At 39.3% G+C, this 19,873-nt stretch overlaps 2 protein-coding genes across 25 annotated transcripts in view; one reads left to right on the forward strand and one right to left on the reverse strand.

Annotated features, from left to right (window-relative positions):
• The window catches only part of TRMT1L (tRNA methyltransferase 1L), a 30,977-nt gene extending 16,740 nt beyond the window's left edge, over nucleotides 1–14,237 (reverse strand). For 5 of the 7 annotated variants that reach the window (XR_014932522.1, XR_014932523.1, XM_015869853.3 and 2 more), the window contains exons 1-10: nucleotides 14,021–14,237; nucleotides 11,832–11,984; nucleotides 10,688–10,750; nucleotides 8,800–8,913; nucleotides 8,064–8,128; nucleotides 7,425–7,554; nucleotides 5,486–5,609; nucleotides 4,268–4,347; nucleotides 3,100–3,346; nucleotides 1,576–1,788 (exon numbers count right to left, since the gene is read on the reverse strand). Coding sequence is in view for 5 of the 7 variants with exons in the window: in XM_015869853.3 (XP_015725339.1) it covers nucleotides 1,576–1,788; nucleotides 3,100–3,346; nucleotides 4,268–4,347; nucleotides 5,486–5,609; nucleotides 7,425–7,554; nucleotides 8,064–8,128; nucleotides 8,800–8,913; nucleotides 10,688–10,750; nucleotides 11,832–11,984; nucleotides 14,021–14,135 (1,304 nt within the window). In the remaining 2 variants the exon portion in view is untranslated. Of the gene's footprint in view, nucleotides 1–1,575; nucleotides 1,789–3,099; nucleotides 3,347–3,428; nucleotides 3,567–4,267; nucleotides 4,348–5,485; nucleotides 5,610–7,424; nucleotides 7,555–8,063; nucleotides 8,129–8,799; nucleotides 8,914–10,687; nucleotides 10,751–11,831; nucleotides 11,985–13,755; nucleotides 13,895–14,020 lie in introns of those variants that run through there. The other 2 variants (XM_085510814.1, XM_085510817.1) reach the window with 2 other exon arrangements.
• A 20-nt stretch (nucleotides 14,238–14,257) lies between these two features.
• SWT1 (SWT1 RNA endoribonuclease homolog) overlaps nucleotides 14,258–19,873 on the forward strand; it is a 39,737-nt gene continuing 34,121 nt past the window's right edge. For 16 of the 18 annotated variants that reach the window (XR_014932513.1, XR_014932515.1, XR_014932514.1 and 13 more), the window contains exons 1-3: nucleotides 14,258–14,561; nucleotides 15,248–15,316; nucleotides 19,435–19,493. Coding sequence is in view for 9 of the 18 variants with exons in the window: in XM_015869849.3 (XP_015725335.1) it covers nucleotides 15,257–15,316; nucleotides 19,435–19,493 (119 nt within the window). In the remaining 9 variants the exon portion in view is untranslated. The remainder of the gene's footprint in view (nucleotides 14,562–15,247; nucleotides 15,317–19,434; nucleotides 19,494–19,873) is intronic. The other 2 variants (XM_015869850.3, XM_085510808.1) reach the window with 1 other exon arrangement.

The raw sequence follows: 19,873 nt of genomic DNA on the forward strand, positions 1-19,873 counted from the left end.
ATTACTGCCCAAAACATTGCCCTGAGCTCTGCCCACATCCTCCACCAAAAATGTCACGGAGTACTCTCTAGAGCTCACTCCGGAACAGTGGGCACAAACCCGGGGCAGCAGGAACAAAAGCCCCCCCCCCCCCTTTCTCTATCGGCACAGCGCGGCGCAGCCCGGCCCGGCCACGTGCGTTTCGTGGAGAGGGGAAGGGAAGGGAGATTGCGATTAGGTCTAACAAAAAATAAGGGAGAAAAAAAAAGGTGATCTGAGAACGAATGGCAGCTTAATAACCTAATAACACTAAACAACAACAAGAGAGTTTCAACAAAGAGAATACCAAGTCCCCAATCTCACCGATGGTGCTGTGGAAGGCAGGAAGCTCTGACCACGTTGTCTCCTCGCAGGGAGCCGGGCCAGCAACAACGTCCCCTTCCTCCCTTCCCTTCCGGTGCTCCACCCCACATGCCCATTAAGGCAGCCCACAGAAAAAAACTTGTCCCCTTTACTCCCATTATGAAGCATGGTGTTCTGATGTGGAATACCAACACCAACCAAATTGCAAAACCATAACAATATGTTTTCTCTCCATTTCCTCTCAAGCAGTTTGTCCAGTCCTCTTACCTTTATCTTTTTCTTCCTCAATTAGAGACTAGACTTTCAGTCTTTATTTGTTTAATAGGCCTAAGTTATTACAAATATCTAGAGCAGGCATGACCAACCTATGGTCCATGGGTAGCATGCGGCCTGGCCTGGCCCTGTGCCATCTCGGCAGTGGCTCTTTCCCACCAGGCAGCTCAGCATGGCCCTGGGCATGCACCCACTACTCAGCAACAACGAAACCATCAGCCCAACACAACTCCTCTTCACTCAACATAGCCTAGGCAAAGCACAAAATTTGTGAATGCTGACAATTTAGACATGTGCCTGAGGTTGGGTCAAGCAGCAGGGAAGAACAGCTGCAAAGATGCCAAACAGTAGGTCACCATATGAGCTGTGCTGCGCTGCATGTGCCTGCAGGTTGGGAATGCCTGATTTAGATGCAAAGAATTAATTTCAAAAGTTAGCAATTACACATATATTTTTAAACTCAAGCATGAGATTCCAAAGTCAACATCAGTCCCTTAACACTAGCTTCCATTAGAAAAACCAGTAATTCTTAGCTAGAAGCCAGTCAAGATTTTTAGTTAATATTTACAAAGCTCTGTGCAGTACAACAACGTTAAGAAAAGAATCAAAGAACTTGCATATCTGTGAGTTCAGCCATTAGTTTTCAGGATAACAGCCCCCACCCTAACCAAAACCCACCACCCTTTCAAAATCCCAAGCCCCTACACTATTTATGTATTTTTATCTTTCCCAAGCCTTTAGTTTAAAATTTACTATTTAAAGTTTACTGATATAAAGTACGTTAGTTAAGTTTACATAGCAGCATAGATAAAATACAACACATAGATTTTGTATCAAAAAGTCTGGCTTTCAGAATCCAAGAAGTCTGGAAACTCAGCATGCATAACCTAGCAGCAGTTTGAAATTCTATATAAAAAATAATTTATTCCCACAATCTGAGCTGATTTGTTTTAACAATACCTTGCCACAGCAGCAAGGACTGTTCTGGCTGCCAGCTCCTTGTAGTACTCTGTTCGGACAATGTTACATCCATAATGTCGCAGGGCAACATGCTGAGCCTTTGCATACAGAGAACTAATGTCTGTGGATGTCAGAGACACGATTCCAAGATTCCTCACATTTCTGAAGGCAGAATCCAAGTAATTCACAGAAGTTCCAAATGGGTCCAAATGTCTAGAAAGAAAGCAAATTGCACTCTGCATCTAGAGGCTCAACCATTTATCCTTCTTTTTAAAAACAAAATTACTCCAGAATTGAATTCCCTTGAATTACCCCAGAACACTGGAGGATTCAGTGTCAGGCCAGAAAGTATTTTTTCTCATCCTTATTCCTTGGTTAGCTTAACTTATAAGAATATTGGCCTGATAATTACCTTCATTCTTAAAACAAGCTGCTAAAAACATTTTTATATATTTTAAGTAAGTGCACCAGTTTATGTACTAAGTAGCTAACCATGAGCTTAAATACCTGCCACTTAATGAACTTGGATCTGCAGGCTAAACAGTACAAAAACATCCAAGCGCTTATTTTGATGTCTATAAGGGTTTTCAACACATGCATCTGTAACACCAACCTGAAAGGAGCAGCACACTTCCACTGAAAATGAACACGCTGCAAAATGCATTACATTAAATCAAGTCATGCAATAAGAATTCAGGCCTGTCCAGTAGCATGAAAATGCATGCATTTAAAATTCATTAAACGGTCTAAGGAAAAAAAAAAAAAACTGACAAATTTGAGGAGAGTCCTAATTTGAGGAGAGTCCTAATCAAGGAATGCATTGGCAGGAGATGGGATAATGGTTTTAAACTAGAAAAAAAACATTTTAAAATAGATAAAGGAAGCAAATCTTAGATATAATAAAGAAACTTCTCAATGAGTATGGTGAAGCCCTGACACAGGCTGACCAGAGAAGATGTGGATCCCTCACTCCTGGGAGCTGCGCAAGGCCAAGCTAGATGGAACCCCTGGCAGTCTGATCTAGTGGGAAGTGTCCCTGTCCACATCACAGTGCTGGAATTGGGTGGACTTTATGTCCCTTCAATCACAACCATTCTACAATTCTATGATAAAGCCTCCCAAAAGACTAACATCATATTTGGAATGGCTTATGAAAAGACATGAGTTCCAGTTGATCTCCTAATGTGCACAGTGAGAACTAGGTTTCATTCTGTGACATTTTTCTTTATCACATAGGCAATGATATTATATTAAAAACTGTTTGGCTTAAAATGTTCATGCACATTAATATTTTATTCTGTATGTCAAAAGGTTTCAATATTTTTCCAGCTATTTCTAAAATATTAAAAATAATTTTTAATTATCTGTTTCCACATGATTTGCAGAAGAATACATCAGATGCCTGCTGGTTGTTTCTTTAACTCCAACTTACATACACTGGGGGCATGGAGTAGGATAATTTGTTTTGATAATTTAGTCATTATCAAAACAGAGAACTTACTAAGAGAAGTATTTAATACTTACATAAAATCAAATGATCTCAAATGCATTATAACATTGGCATCCATTTTTGTCACCTCAATGATGTCAGCATTTTCTTCTCCACCTCCTATAGCTTCGTCATTTTCTTCTTCCTTAGTGTTCACTTTCACCTTCATTTTGTTTAAATGGCAGTTTTCCTGAATCATTGTCACAGAATTTTCATTACAATCATTAATTGTAACTTTGACAGAACTTCTGAGGTGCTTTGCCCACTGCAATCCCATTATACCTATGGAAAGACAGAAACTTAACTCCAGGATGGAAGAAGGGAGCTGGTTTCTAGTTCACTTAAAACAAACAAACAAACTCACATTCTTTTAAATGCTGCAAGCTTTGGTGTGTTCCTTCAACAATTATCTTGGTGACCTTCTGCACCAATACAGTCACACTGAAGTTTGTGAGAAGATGGAAAATGGTCTATTTGTTACCTTCTCATACAAAAATTGGAGTTACAGACCAAAAGATCAGTGACAATCTGTGGTGAAGACCCTTGGATGCTCAATGCTCCAATATAGCAAAATGCAACCTGCAAATATTCTTGCTGACTTTCAGCCAATTCCAGGATTATATTGTAGAAATGTAGGACAGGCTGCAGGTCTGAAATTGTTCAGAACAGTGACAAATTTTAAGCAAAATGTTGAGTGGCTACTGGTCACACCTATAAAATTAGGTTTGTTATAGCAGACAAATAATAGTGCAGCTCAGATTTCTTCATATTTTTGTTCCAGAATGCTAGCAGACTCCAGCAGAACAACTTCACAGTTCAAGTTCAGAATTTTTGTTATCAATTAGAGAGAATTTAGTAAAGAAACCCTGGATACACTACCACAGTTCAACCAGAGGTTAGTTTCACAGACACCAAGCCTCAAAAAACTCAAGATCTTGATTGCACATGTAAGAAGATGGCATTTTGTAGAAATTAAGACAACTGTTTTTAAGCACACCACTCAACTTCAACTTAGTATCATTTACAATTTTTCTCAAAGGACTTAATCTTAGCTCTTGAAGGCAGTTTCTTTTGTATGGAAGCCAATGACTGTCTGCCTAAGAAAGAAAATGGCATATTCAAACACAACAATGTCCGTTACTACTGATTTTTGCAGTTTTGTACTATCAGATGTTAGCTGAAGATAAAAGTATTTCATTTTACCAGTAGCACCAAATGCATCCAAACATTCTATTGGTTTACGTTCCTCAGCTAAAACAGCTAGTGCACAGAATATCAGTTGCCTGGAAAATAATAATAAAAAAAAATAATAATTAAAAAGCCATTAGAAATTGGTAACATTTTTTTCTTCCTCTTACCTGTTTCCCTTGAGTACCTTCCCAGAACAACTAAGGCAGACTACATTCTGAATAAAAGGACTGCAAATGAGAAATCTTAACTAACACTGAAAGTTTAATTCCAGTAGTTAGGTTTACTTTTAATCTCCTTAATGGATTATGATGGTGTTTCACATTCGAAATAGTGACTTGGCACAGCAGAAATTTCGTAAGGTAAGATCCTAGTCACCTTATAGATATCTCAAGTAGAGTTTTTCCTCCTTTCCCAGCCTGATCTGAGGTTACCCTTTTAATTGCTCTGTATTCAAAAGGAAATGAGATACTAACCACAAACTTAGGTGGCTTCCTTTCAGAGGCAAGTCTCAGTTTTCATAAGTGTATCTGAACTAACTTTAAGCCTGGAAGCTGGAATATTTACAGCACTGAAACAAAGAGTTAGCCCAGGCTGAAGTCTAGCCCCCGCTTTGTTGTTAATGCATGCACATTCTAGTTGTGAGACAAAAATAATTTATGATTTTCCTAAAAAGGTCTTTCCCTCGTTCATCTTTTCTAATGCAAATACAGGAAGAAACCTGTGAAAAATTGACATCCAAGAAGAAAAAGGCCTAAATAAACAAGGCCTAGATTACTAAAACTATGAAATATAGGTATGCTGCTCTTCAGTCAATGGCGAAAGAATAGCTACCAGCCCGTGGTGATTCACAGAAGATCTTACATGTGTACAAGGAGATAAGTTTTCAAGTGTGCTCTTCTTTCAAAATCCTGTTCTTTTGCATATGCTTATTACAAATCCTTAGCCACTTCAGAAATAACAAGATTTCTCAAATAGCATTTCTGTGTTTCAACAGTATTTGTCAAGAGTTTACTCATGGAAAACTTTCAAAATTAACAAAAATTATCCTAGCAGACAAGTTAAAAGCACATCCGAATGGAATTCTTATTCCAGAAAACTTCTTGTTACTCACAAAAGCTATTTCTCCTCTGAATAAAATACCCACAAGGTATCTTTTTCATTACACACCAATACATTACACTGTAAAGTCACCTACCCTCCTAACTATCTTCCCACTTCCCGTTTTCTCACCTGTTAAGCTTCATTTTCGGATTAAAATAGGAATCTGTTTTTTGAGGTGTGGAATAGTTGGGAAACACATGCACATCTGTGTCTGCCTCTTTCAGCACTTCACAAGATGACTTGGGAACAGGAGCTAAAAACAAAGTAATTGTGGAGCAAGGAAAAAGTAAAAATTTAAATTTAAATTAGGACATTTGATACATGGCATTGAATTTTTGCTCCCAGGTAACAAACAGTGCAAGAATCCAGCTGGCACACATGGACCAACTAGCTGCTACAAGAAGGGAGAAAAGAATTAGTAAAGTATCTCACTGTCTGGAAAGCAGAAGACAAGGATCAAGCTGTACCATGATTTTCTCACCATAAAACACAAGATTTGTTTCTTAGTTTAGTTCTTCTATCTATCCATCTACATTTTAGAAAGTAAGCCCAGAGACTAAGGCTTAATACATTTGTTCTGTGTGTTCAAATAATGTTTGCTAGGTAATTAAAACACTTATAATACAGTCACAGATGTAAACCATTTAATTTTTTGATCAAACGACTTTTAAAGAGGTTTCAAAAAGCTTCATGAAATTGATTGACAATTTCAGCATTTAAGCTTTGAATAGTCTGTGGCAAACCAAGTTTTCTTGTTCTGACAGCTGTAGCACACGGCTGCTCCTCTGAGTAGTTATTCCCCAGTCTAACAGTAATAAAATTTACCCAGAAATAACCAGGAAAAAAGTGGAAGCTTTCAGCCAGACACCTTTCAGTACACAGCCTGCCTATCTCATGGTGCTTTCAAGTATGCAGGCGGCATATTTGAACTGCTCTACCATGAGCTCCACATTCACAGCCCTCAAAATTTGCTGGTGTCTCCCAAGCACCAAAAGTCACCCATGAACTTCTCCATCTACCCAGAAGGGAAACTAACCATATGCACTTTGAATAAAAATATGAAACCTTTAATAACTGGTCTGAAGGGAACCACACAGAGATACAATGCAATAGGCAAGAGAAACCTGAAGTTAAGAGCATAGAAACATGTCCTACTACTAGTTCACAGACATACAAACTGACCCCCCCAGGCATTAAGTTTCTATTCCTAAATTGCAGACTGACAGTAAAATTAAGTGTGAGCCTCACTGTCTCATTCTTACTAAAACCAGGTAAAATCTATACATCCACAAACACACAGAAACAAAATAAATGAACAAACAAAAAAGAACAGGTTTCAATAGTGAACTGTCTGGGCCATAATAAAATAAATCTTAGTTTTTACACACTAACAAAACAACAACGTGCATTTTGCAAATAAAAGAAAATCTGTGAAAATAAAAGGGAATTATATTAAAACGTCTGAAATTCCAATTATCTAGAATGCTTTCAGTCTCATTTTTATGCAAGCTTAGAAACAAAACCGCCTAATCCTTGAGAAGGTCAGATGACAGTTATAATCTAAAGAACTACTAACACCACCATCACAACTCTCCAGCACTGAAATACAGCCAGCTTTATTTGTGAATTCCTGCTGATGGCCATTCAGTAAAAAACAACAGCAACAGCCACATATGTATGCTGTAGAGAAGATTAACTGAAGACGGATTTAATAACAAGCACAGCCAAGGGGAGGCATGAAATTTTCTGTGCAGGTTTTATTATAATGGACACCACGTTCTCCATGGTATTGGAAAGGCAGAAACCTACACTTTCAACACTGACCTGTTTGTGAAGAGTATATTATTTATCTCTACGAATAGAGTAAATGGTAAACTCAGAGACAAAAATCACAACATTCCTAAATCTTTCAGAAAAAAAAAAAAACATTCTGAAAAATTAAGAGTAGGATTCTCATTAGCAAACTTAAATAATTCTGTTTATGAAGTTTTCTCATGTCTGTCATCCAGGTATCACACATAACCCATGCTGCAAAAGTATAAAATGTCTTTCAGAAGTGAGAACTTACCTGTAATAAATCTTGATTCAGTTTCTCCTTTATTCACATGGCGATTAATATGTCCTATCATATCAGTTCTTCGCGTGATAGTTGCTGAACAGACAATACAGTGGTAATGTGCTCCCATCTTTGAAAACATCTGAGAAATGAAATGTACTTTCAGAATATATAAATACGGTTCAAGTAGGACTATCGCTAAACACAGGCAAATGAAGTCATCTGTTTTAACTCTTAACGCATAAAATATTGTGAATCTGCAGCCCCTAAGACTGTAAATAACCACCCCCACAGAGCCAGTACAGCACACTGTCCTGTCACAGCATGACAGCCAATCCAGCTGCATGACAAAGCACACAGGGACAGAGCTGAGAAGCACCCACTGCTTGGCGCCATGACTCCTTCATCTCTTCCACACAAAGCTGCTGTTTTCAAGATCTAGGCAGATGTTCACCAAAATACCAGAGATACAACGTTCAATTCCCCACAGGGTTACATCAAGACATTACTCTGGACTGATGCTCACTGGTGCACCTTAATGGAAAGAAGTCATACTTTTCAGACTAAGGACAGGCTGTAGAAGTTGCTGAAAATCATCGATCTCCCCTACTGCAAAGGCTAAGAAACATTTCTATGATTAAGCATTTTTACCTGATCTGCAACGAAGTTTGGCTTTGCTGTACGACAAGGTAAGTGGCAGATACACATTCTGTACCCTAGAAAACAAAAGCATGCTACAGTCTCAAAATTGTTTCATTTAATTTAACTTCAATTTTGCCATACTCTGGATGGTTATTTTATTTCCTGCACACTCATACATCTTGATCATTAAAAAACATGATACTCACTCTTTGTTCTTAATACTCCCTATAAGAATTTTAACTTATTTTGTAAACAGATCAGAGTTTGGCTGTGGAAAGATAAGGCTACTAAGCACTGATACTGAATCAATACTTGAAGTAGTTATCTGAACCCAAAGAAACTTTATGACAAGGCGAAAAGGACAGTAGGGTGAGGTGGTAGTGATGGTGGAAATTGCTCTAATACAACCAAAACATTTATTAAAGTAGTTTTCATCAAATAATCGTATTTTATTATCATGAGACACCAAGCACATTTTCTTTTTAAACAAGGAAATGCACAGTCTTAACTATTTTAGCATGTAAAAAGAGCGCTATCTTACACTTCTATTTTACATCCCATAGCAAAATTCACTGTCAAAATATGGTTCAGTTTTAGAGCTGATAAGGTGTGTAAAACTCATGCTTAAGTCAAGAAGAGTTAAAAAAAAACAAAAAAAATCAAAGAAAACCAAACACTGAACAATGTCCTCTACATCCACTCTCTCTTTTGCTATTTACTGCTGTTGAAAGATGACTTATTTTACCTTCAAATTCAACAGAGGTTTTCCAGTGCAAATTCTGGAGATGACGATGGAGTTTATGGCCATAGCAGGCTTTAAATTTCTCTTCAGGACACAAGGGACAAGGCTTCTTTTCAGCTAAAAATACAAACAAGGAGTATAAGGAGAAACATATTAAATGCAGTTACAATGCACTTTAAAAGAGAAGCACATTAAAAAAGAAAGAAGGAAAGTCCTGTCAATGGAACTGAAGATTAGTTTCTCAGGGTATGTTCTAGTTTAGGGGTAGACAAACTTGCAATATATGGATTGCCTTTGCTTTCTACTTAATGGAATACAAACAGAAAACATTATTCCTTTCAAGATCATCATCTTTTACAACTGCTGGTTTCATGTTTTTTCTTTTTTTTATTTTTTATTTTTTTTTAATTTCCAAGCCATTTGATACTAATTTAACTTCTTCAGAGCACTGTAGAATGAAGGAATTTAATTTTACAGAAATACAGAGGCTTGCAATGTTTCAAGAAAGCCTAACCGATGAGAGAACGTCTTCCACACCCCCGAGCCTCTAACCATGCTTTTAGGTAAAACAAGCACCTGATACCTTTTTAAGCTGCAAAAACACTGCACTCAGTGCTAAAAATAATCTTCTGGAAATCTAGCATTAAGAACACAAAAGCAAGTGCAAAGCTATCTGGCAACAAAGGTGTTGAAGCAATCCAAGTCAAATCCTGAGTAAAAGCGAGCTTCTGGGAAACACAAGCTGTGCACATGTATGTAGGAGTTATAGATAAAGGCATGCATGCAGCTGCTTCTGGGTCTTCTACAGCTGAATATCAAACAACTTCTCATGTAGAATTCAGCAGAAAGGTTTGTAGTACCACAATACAAGATGAATACTGGAACTTGCTACACAGCATGGGTTCTGTTACTGTCATATGTTATTGAATCTCAAACACAATGCAATGACAATAAACACAAGTTAGTTCATTAACACACAGCAGAAAAACGGTAAATTCACGGTAGAAAGAAAAAAATGCTGTTGTCAACAGGCAAGGGAATAGAGTTGCTTTTGTTGTTTGTTTTTTAAATCAGTACCATGGATTAACGCAGAATTCAGTTTGATAACAGTTAAAACCCATTAACATTAGACCTAAGGAGTTTCTTCACTAAATACAGAACGACCTAACTTTCTATAGAAACTTTTCTATTGGTGTATTTGTTAGTCAAATTAAACAGCTGCAGAAGCAGGTTATGATTTCCATCAGTGGATACCCTAGAAGATTATTAAGGTGCAATAACTGTATAATGTAGTTTACACCCTGATTTTTTTCTTGATCTGTGAATAAAAACCTGTTTCAGGTACAACTGACACTATTTAGATTAAATACATACATGTAATCTGAGTAAAACTAAGAGTTGCAAAGAGTTGTAATGAAAAATCCTAACACTCCTAAGCAGTCCTCTACTATACAGATGGATCAGAAAAGATGCTGAAGTAAATAAGGAAGCAATCAAAACAAAGTTTCAAACACTGTAAAGACAACAATTAGGTTCCCTGCTATTGTGGCTAAACTGAGACTAACGAGTCTAAATAAGACTGAACTTCTGATGTATGTATTAGCTAGAATAAATATTCTGCTAACCAATGCACACTGCCAATATAAAAAAAAACGCAGAGGGAATAAAAATTCTCATGAAGGGCATCAATTTTCTGAAAGAAGCACAGCATTTGATTAAAAAACTGAATAAATATTGTAAAGTTAATTTTTTATGAATCTCATAGTCTTTAAGCACAAAAGAGAACTGAGAACAAAACAGACGCAATGTCTGAAAAATAACTATTAAGGAAGAATGTAAATACTTGTAACATGAAGATCTGTGTTCTGGGATACTGCCAAGGTAAACTCACCTTCATTCAGGTCAGCTAGTTTCTCTAGATCAGCAAGTTGTCTTTGAATGGAAAGATGTTTCTCTAAATTCGGAGAGATTCAAAAATTAAACACACTCTTCCACAAACACTAGCTCACCACTATTTTATTACTCAATTCATCATTTCAAGCCTGCTACTGGAAAAGTAGTAATAGAATACTTGTTTCTATCCTTTAGTTTTCAAGCATAAATATGATACAAAGAAGAACTTGCATAATGAATCCCCAAACTGGTTCTTCAGTAGGATGCATATACTTCTACTTGCTTTTAAATGCTGACGCACACCAGAATTCTCCACTTGAAATGATCTTCATTTGAAAAATCAAGCTGAAAAGAGCAAGTCACATACCATTTGCTTCTGACTTTACTACATGGCATTGTTACTGAATCTGAGCCACACTGAAAGTAGTATCATCCTATGAACACCCTGGCAAAATGAGAATGCCAGCCGGAGGTGGATAGATTTTTAGTAGTATTTATTTAATATAAAATCAGGACACATTTAATTCTACCATTTTTATATATATATATATATTTTTTTTTTTATTTTTTTTTTCTTAGAATGTTTGAGAACATCTATAGCTACCTTTCCGTTTTTCAAATTACCAATGGAAATAGCGTAGAATTTGCTAAGCCCAATAGAATTAGCTCACCCAGTAAACTGCTGATTGCAGTACACAGAATATCTCAGTTTATAAGACCAATTCTGCAGGGACTTTAAAACTTTTCAGTGTTTGTACAGCATTAGACTTCTAGATTTTCTTACACTAAATGAAAAGAGCAATTGATATACGATGATATGACTGTGAGTATTAATGCTAAGGCTAAAATCAACTCCTGCTTCCCCATTTCTGTGTGGATATTCTCTTACGCCACTGTCATGTGTACTAATTTTTGAAGTGGCTTCCAGGAACTGCAGAAAGGGGGAAATGGCACGTCACTTAAGACATTTTCGACACTGTAGGAAAACATTTTATGCAGATGCATGGGAAGAAGTATCAATACCCACCAGATGCATAGAAATTCAATTGCATGCATTCCATTTACCTCTCTTCCCCACTATTTCTACTATTTCTCCTTTGCTCAAGCATACAACACAAATGTCCTTATATTTATGAGCAAACCTCTTGGATAATCAGATGAAACATCCAAAATGTTACTATCTGGTCCCTTTACGGATTCATGATCTGTTCTTTCTTCTTTGGCTTCTACTTCTGATTCACCAACTTTCACAGACAGGTTGTTGCTTTCCACTTTTTTACAGTCAACTTCACCATCTTAAGAAAATCAAATAAAGAAATAAAAGCAAAAATGTCATTGATACATCTGAATTATAATGCTATGTTCATTCACTGTCAGTCATATTTGCTATTGTAAAAGAGAAAAGTTGTAAAATCAGTGTATTTGAGAAGAATATTGGAAAGATTATTGCTCGTCCCTGGAAGCTACTGTGAGATGATGCCATCCTAGACAGAAGAAAATATTCACAAAACTATCAGATGTTTGAAGATAACAGGAAAATGTTTGCATATTACTGTCTTGCAAAACATAGTGTGAGCAAGACAAAGCAGGCAAGCAAGAGGTCCAAATACACTTAACTAACAAACAGTACTGTTAAAAAAAAGTTTGAAAACAGAAGTTAACTGTGGCTGCGGCAACCATCTGGTAAAAGCAAGCCAAGCAATTGGGGAATTAAACAAAGAGTAGTAAAGTGGTGAGCTTCAGGGTAAAAAGTAATCTTGACTTCCCATGTGAACGGAATGAATAGGTGGGCTGTGACCTGAGCAAGGCCATTCAAGATTACTATCTTAAGGTTTTAAAAACAGTTTTGACTAAAACCTCCTCTTCCAAAAAGAAAAAAAAAAAAAAAAAAAGACCTTAGGAGCTAAAAGGAAAAAATATGTGGTGAGCCTGAGAGCCTGCATATTGAACAGTACTGCTCATATTCCTCCACTAAAAATGTCCACAGTCCTAGGAAAATTTCAGAGAAGAGCGGCAAGAAACAAGTTTATGGTATAGCTTCCTAGTCACTGAGAATCAACAGCACAGGATAGATGGATTTTCAGCCCATGTATGACTCCTGTAAAAAAGGCGTCAGCAGCTCTCTATCACTCCACAGAACCCAGGATGGATCAAATCAGTGGGCAAAATCCAAAATCACGCCAGATTTCTGCATAATCCAGTGCTATGCTGCAAAACTCCCTGCCAGCCACTGGCTTCTTCAAGTCTTCAAGTGCCAAAGCAAAACTTCTATGGGTGAGAAACCCACGATGGACTTTAAACTTCAAACCCAAAGCCACCAACTAAAGAAAACAATGAGCCACTGACTGTTTTGTGCTGGAAGGCATTTCTGGAAGATTTGTTCATCACTCTGTTCTGACCTTCCTCAGACAACTATTCCCAGACACTACTGGAGGCAAAACAAGGGCTGAAGAGATCTCATAGCAGCTCCTAAGGTGGTTACCTTGCTTTTAAAAACTGTGGTTTCATAGCATTATTTCCCACTGCAAAGAAATGGAAAGAAGAAATTGAAGGAACACCTGAAGACACAGGTCAGGTAAGTTGTTTTAGAAAAGCAGAAACACACAGTATAGTTCTAACTACCTTAAGAAAAAAAAAAAAAAAAAAAAAAAAAAAAAAAGATCAGCACTGCTACTGAAAGTATTGCTGTATTTCTCATAAACCTACTTTTAAAGCTGAAAGCTCACCTGAGACACGCTTTTACTTCCCATCTAGTCACCTATTTAAAAGTCACAAAGTGCCCGGTGGTGTTTTCTACACAATTTATTAATAAAAAGAGTCAAAATCAAGTTATGTTTTTTGGTACGAGCTCTCTCACAATGCGGATCTGACTGAGAAAAGCGTTACGATTACTAGAAAGACGCGGAGGGAGCGCACAGCGCCGCGTGCCACCCAGCGCAGCCACCCTCCTTGCACCTCCCGAGCACGTACGTTGGCTAAGATGGTTGAAAAAGAAAGCACGTGGGTATACATGTGGTTCAGGCGTTCACCCGCCTGAGGAGCACGCTCGCACACCAGCCCACTTACAAACGCACACGTGTTATCGAAGCGGGACCCCAGGACCGTAAGCGCTGCTCGCAGGCCCGAACCGCCGGCCCGCAGCAGAAATCGGGCCGCGCAACGGAGAGGAGCGCCGTGCGCGCGGCGCAAAGGCCCACCCGAGGCCGCCGAGCCCCGGCCTCACGCCGCGTCCCCCGCGTCGGAGCGATCCGCGAGGAGCCGCCGGGCCACCGGCTCCGCCTCACAGCCGCTGCGGCTTTCCCCTAGGGCCCGGCACCCCAGCAGCCCTTACTGAGTGCTGCAGCCTTGCTGCCGCCAGCGGGGCTTCTCCCGTTCTCCACCTCCTCCTCGGTCTCCTGCAGCCGCTCCGCAGACAGCCCAGTCTCCGCAGCCTCCTCTGCTGCCATCTTCTGCGGCGGAGCACGAGTATTCAGGCGGCGGGCCGACCGTCTTACTCGCACGCCTCTCCCAGGCCGGGCAGGAGGCGCGGCGCACCGCCTACGTTTCCCAGAGCACCGCTGTGGGAGGAGGGGCTTCCCGGGCCGGAACGGCGGGCGTCTGGGTGCTTGTGGAGGCCCTCTCGCGCGGAGCTCTCTTAGGCCCGGCGGCAGGGTGCGTGCGGAAGTGCGGCCTGGCCCGGGGCTGCGCTGCAGTGAGGGGGAAAGAAGGGGCAGCGGCCGGGTGAGGCCCGGCGGGACGCGCTCCGAGGGCCCAGTGCTGAGGCTGTGCTTCTCTCACTAAGAACGGGGGGCGTCGTCCCGGAACGGGCTGTGTTCTGGGAGGCAACGTATTGAATTCTCAGGGTCTGAAATAACTGGATGAAAAAACTTGAAGTGAGTAGAAAGTCTTTCCAGCCCCGTGCGCGATAAGCGCACGGTTTGAGCGGACACTGACTGCAATCCCTGGCGGCCGGGCCGAAGGGCACCCTGGCAAGGGAATATCCGCACATTAGAGAGAAGGGTCGCCTTCTCTGGTCGCCTTGCAGTGCGGGTTTGGTGTTGGTCTCTTTGGGGCCGTTCATCGCGGCGGCCTGAGCCTCCACAACTACCTCACACTTAGCTTCTCTCCCCGATCTGCTCTTTGCTTATCGTTAGTAAAAAATGGTCTTCTAGTCTTCATCAGCACACCTGGAAATTGCTTCAGTTCTCACTAAATTGCTTTGTATCCAAGAAACTCTCTAACACTGGGTTGAGGTGTGGAGGCTGGTAAATAGTTGGTACTGCTGTAAAAGTCATCATGTTAAAGGCACAGCAGGGTGTTTGCCTTTTTTAGCCTGGTGTGTCTGCTGGTAGTTGCAAGTCTCAAGCAGGTGGTAGAGCAAGGAACGACCACCCTTTTCTTCTGGGAAGTTCTCGGAGTGAGATGTGGATCCTCAGTGCTGTTCAAATTTGTCGTGGCTGTGTAATGTGAAGAGGAAACAAAAAAGATTTTTTTCTCAGTGCAGTTACAATATTTTTTTTAAATACCAGCAGGAAATAAAAACGTGAAGTAATAACATGATCACTTTTTTTCTTCATAGGTTTGAAAGATGTCCAGAAAGAAAATGAAGAAAATAAAGGAAGACAGTTTAAATGGCCAGGATGACAAAGTAGGATAATCTGTATTATTATATTTTTAATCATATCCCCATGTGAAAGAGAGTGAATTATTTAGCAGTTTTCTGATGGAAGAATGAATCTATGTTAAAATGAAATGCTCTTCACCAAGAGCAGAAAGAGGGCTGATTATTCAGGTAGCTGCAAATTCCAGCCAGGTAACTGTATTCCTCCAGAGCCCATGGGTAGGATAGGTATCAGAAATTGTGGGACTTAATAAAAATTGTAGTATATCTGTCTGGTGAGGGCTGTTGAGCCTGAAACTGTTACCAAAGCTATTCTTCTCTTTGGTTATTCTTTATCTTAGACCAACTTATATTGATTTTCTGATTATTTGCAAATTTCACTTTTCAGCACCTTAAAAAGCAACTTTCAAGTATTTCCTCTTAACAAGTGAGATACAAATCAATTACAAAAATTAGATGTAGATTATTAGTACGTGCGTAACACCAGAGGAGATGATAGTCTGTACTCTCTGTAGACACCACACCTAACACAGCCTGTTTCGTAAGGACATTTACCAAAAACTGACAATGCTGAGAAGAAGGCAGCAGAATGTTTAATGTAGGAGACCAAATTAACTGGAAGTCATGGAATTATTAAGAGATTTTTTGAGAAATGAAGGAGGTTGTGGATGTCCCATCCTGAGACCAGGCTGGTCTGGTGGTTGATGACCCTGCACATAGCAGGGGAGTTGAAACTGGATGATCTTTGAGGTCCTTTTCAACCCAGGCCGTTCTATGATTCTATGAAAAGAAAATATTAAATGTACCTTGAATACTCATGGTTGAAAGGGAAGAGACTTGAAGTGATAAAGATAAGAGCAGATGTTAATAAACCAATAAAGCACTTTGGTTTCTATTTGACTATAATAACATGAACCGAGAGCTCTTCGTGCAGCATATTGCATGGTGTAATTCTGCAGGACAGAAGCCTTTAGCAGTCCCTTTATGCTTTCAGTGCTTTTGCTGCTGTTCAAGCTCATGAATTCTCAAGATTTCCTCAATTTCTTTAGAGTTCCACAGGTTTCTCCAACCCTTTAATAAGAGGGCTTTTAAGAAATGCTTTCTAACGGGCAAGTGAAGTAGCTAATATCTTGTAGGCCTTTGCAAGGCTCCCTAGGTAGCAGAGTGCTTGCCACAGTGACCTAAAGACCCTGTCAAGTCAGCATGGCCCAGTTACTGAGGGAGTAATTATTTGTAAAAGGATGTGCTGTCAAGTGATTCCTTATTGAAAGCAATTTACATTACCATTCTCTGTTGTAACTTACTACATTCTGGTGTAGATTAATGGACCAAAAGGTGTTTAAGCTAATTGGTGGGGAAGAGTTCATGTCAGCAGCCTGTTCTGTGTTCTGCTGTTCCATGTTCTCCACACTGCTGCAATACTGAGATACTTCTGTTCTCACCCAGTCAAAACTGTGTTCCACTTACTTGGTGATGCTGTTGTGATACCACATGCACTACAGACAGGCAAAGCAGTAGCGTAACTGCCTGCTGCTCAGATTGATGTCTGAGGACCATCCTTACTCTTAGCCAAGCCTATGTAACTGGCTTCAGAATGTTCCCCTGGTAATTCTGATGGGGAACAGTAATACATCTCTTCTGCATAAACCCTCCATAGAAATACCCTGTCTTTGGCCTTATGTAGGTGATAGTTGGAAGCAGTTTTCAGGTGACTTTCTTATTAAGTTTCGCAAATATAAAAAAATGTTTATTTTACATGCTGACTTCTTATACACGTGAATCTGAGGTGAGCTTAATTAGTTTTATATTTATGGGTTTTTTTGTTTTGTTTTTTCTTACTAACTCTGGACTTCTCTTTTACCTGTTGTGTGCCTCGTAAATATAGATATCTAAATACTGTGTTATAGAAAATATACCAGGAAACAGGCATATATGTAAAATATAAAAAGTATAGCACCAACTAATAGTAGCAGCAACCAGTGGTAGTAGAAAGATTACTTAAGAAAATGCATAATATAGTAGTTTGGGGATAATTACAAGTTCAACAAACCTAACTATATTATGACAGTGAATAGATTTACTATGAGTGACAAACTTAAGAATGTTTGCAATTCCATTACTATTACAGGTTTTCAGTTAAGGCTATACTTAATATAGTATTTATCAAGAACAAGTTCCACACAACTCTATATGCGTTTGGAATCATAAAATCATTGGTATCGAGCCAGTCAGGGAAGTCAAGGTCATACTGACCTCAGAAGGGTACTTTGAGAGAGGGTGTGACCTGGAAAGAGATTTACAGCTGATGTTGGAGGAGACTGACTGCCCCCAGTAGGGCTCAGCAGGGGGCAAAGCGATGTCAGTCTGCAACATTGATCCTTGTCATTGAGTGTAAAGCATTGCAGAGCTCAGGACTGGGTCGCAGCACCACAGAATTAACCTGGTACTCCAGAGAACTTTCTACCTGCCTGAAGAAATAATGCATGAAAAGGAGCATGTGCTGCACAGGAAGTTTTTCAGAGAGAGAAGTTCCATTTTGTCCTTTTCCTGAGGAAGTGATGTTTCTTTTTTTCCTTCATTATCTTCAAACAATATTAATTCTCTTGTCAATTCCTACTTTGTCAGGCAGTAAGTTGTTTACTTTTGTTTTATCTTCATCAATGATATTTTCAGGGTGTCTGCTGTTTGTAGGTCCCTGAGTCCCCAGCCCTAGTTCCCAGGCTGGCAGATGTTTTATTCTGTCTGTTTAGCTGCCATCCGATGTCAGATCTTCTTCATCACAGCCAGGTTAGATCCAGAACTGCTTCCATTACTCCATACTTTGACCTGCAACTGGTTATGTTTCAGCGATCTAAGAAGGATCTAAGTCCTATCTGAATCAGAACTGCTTTCTCTGAAAAACTTACTATGTTGCACAATTTCCCTTTTTCCTTGTTATTTTTCTTTCTCTTAAAGCAGGTTGAAACTTTGATGGAATGTCAGGTTGACTGCATTACATATGTACTTATTTGCTGATAATAACTATTTACAGTTACACAATTATACGGTCAGTAGGTAAACACAGGTTAAACAGATGTTTTGTATGAAAGATTATTAGGATAGAAAAATAATCTATATTAAATGGAAAACACTCTTCAATGTCGAAGGTTCTCAATTCACTGCACACAGGAGCAATCTCCTGAAGAAGAAAGCCTGCCTTAGTGGTAGTCAGCCCTTAAATGAGATCTGGGAGAGGTGGAACCAAGCTCCACCCCTTCCAGTAGCACAGCTAAATTACCTTTGCTTGTGCTCCTGCAGCTGATTCATTGCTTGCCTGAGGTTGTTAATCAGAGGTTCAGGCTTTGATCAACAGTTTCCCATACAAACTAACAGCTTTTTATCCATATATAGAGTCACAATATTAATCACAGTATTCTTGCTAGTAGTGATGTATTGATCTGTAATAAGTAAAGAGAGAACCTTAGAAGAAAGCCTGTTTGACTGTATGTCCTACAGACTCCTTTGAGCTCCCTGTTGTGGTCTCCCTACCTGCAAGCTGGGTAGCCTCCTGCTTTGGATGATGTCATTAGTTGGTGTCAGCAAGTTGTGGATGCTTGGGAAGAGACTGTAGGAAAAACAGCAAAAAGGGCTAGGGGGTGAGGGACAGAAAACTCCTAGGATTATGGAATAAGCATGATAAGAAGTGCTTAACAATGTTGTTCCATCTGCTGTCTATTTCTGACTGGCTATCATCTGGTTCAGCTGAGATGCTGGAGGAACAGGTGTAGACATCTTGTCTAACAGCAGAGTAATGACTGTGTGCAAACCTTCTCACTCCATAAATAGGGGATGGCCCAGAGCTCCTTCAGCTCTTCCACGTGGTGGTGGGCTGCATGCCAGGATTTCCCCTTGAGCAAGGACACATCTCAAAGTTAGTCCTGGAGATTAAAAAAAAAAAATCCTTACCCATAATAAATACTTGGTGAGTGACTAGTTCTAGCTTACTCAAAATCACTATGATTCTAATACGAAATAATAGCTTGTGCCATCTTGTGAAGAGTTTGTGAAGAGATTCTAATACGAAATAATAGCTTGTGACATCTTGTGAAGAGTTTGTTACAGCAGTTATCTCTAAGAGCACTTGGACTTTTTTTTTCTTTTTTCAGAACTCTGAAGTCACAAGGTCTTATAATCAAACTGTGGAAAGAAAGTCAGAATTTCAAAGGTAAATTCTCATTAGGTATAACTACTGTTGGATTGTTTTGAATAATGAATTTAAGATTTGTTTTCCACTTGTTCACTAAATAAAATACAGCATTTTAGCTAAAGTGTTGGCATTTCATTTATGAGTAGATTTGTGAGTGGATTCTGTCTGAACCATTCAGTTTAAGGTTGTTGAGAAAGCAGGATTCAAACAGTTGTAAACTCTAAGTATATAGTTGCAATTCAAATAAAGCAGGAATAGTATCCTTCCAACACTACTGTTACAAAAAGCCTTTTTTTTTTCTGCTTTGAGCACTACCTTGTTGATCTGTACTGCATATTTCATGTTCTGTTAGCAAAAAATAGGCTACTTGAGGCAAAGAAAGCAACTTTTCACTTTAA

Source organism: Coturnix japonica, chromosome 11 (assembly GCF_054131305.1).
Source record: "Coturnix japonica strain WE chromosome 11, WE-NBRP24, whole genome shotgun sequence".
Classification (NCBI taxonomy): Eukaryota; Metazoa; Chordata; class Aves; order Galliformes; family Phasianidae; genus Coturnix; species Coturnix japonica.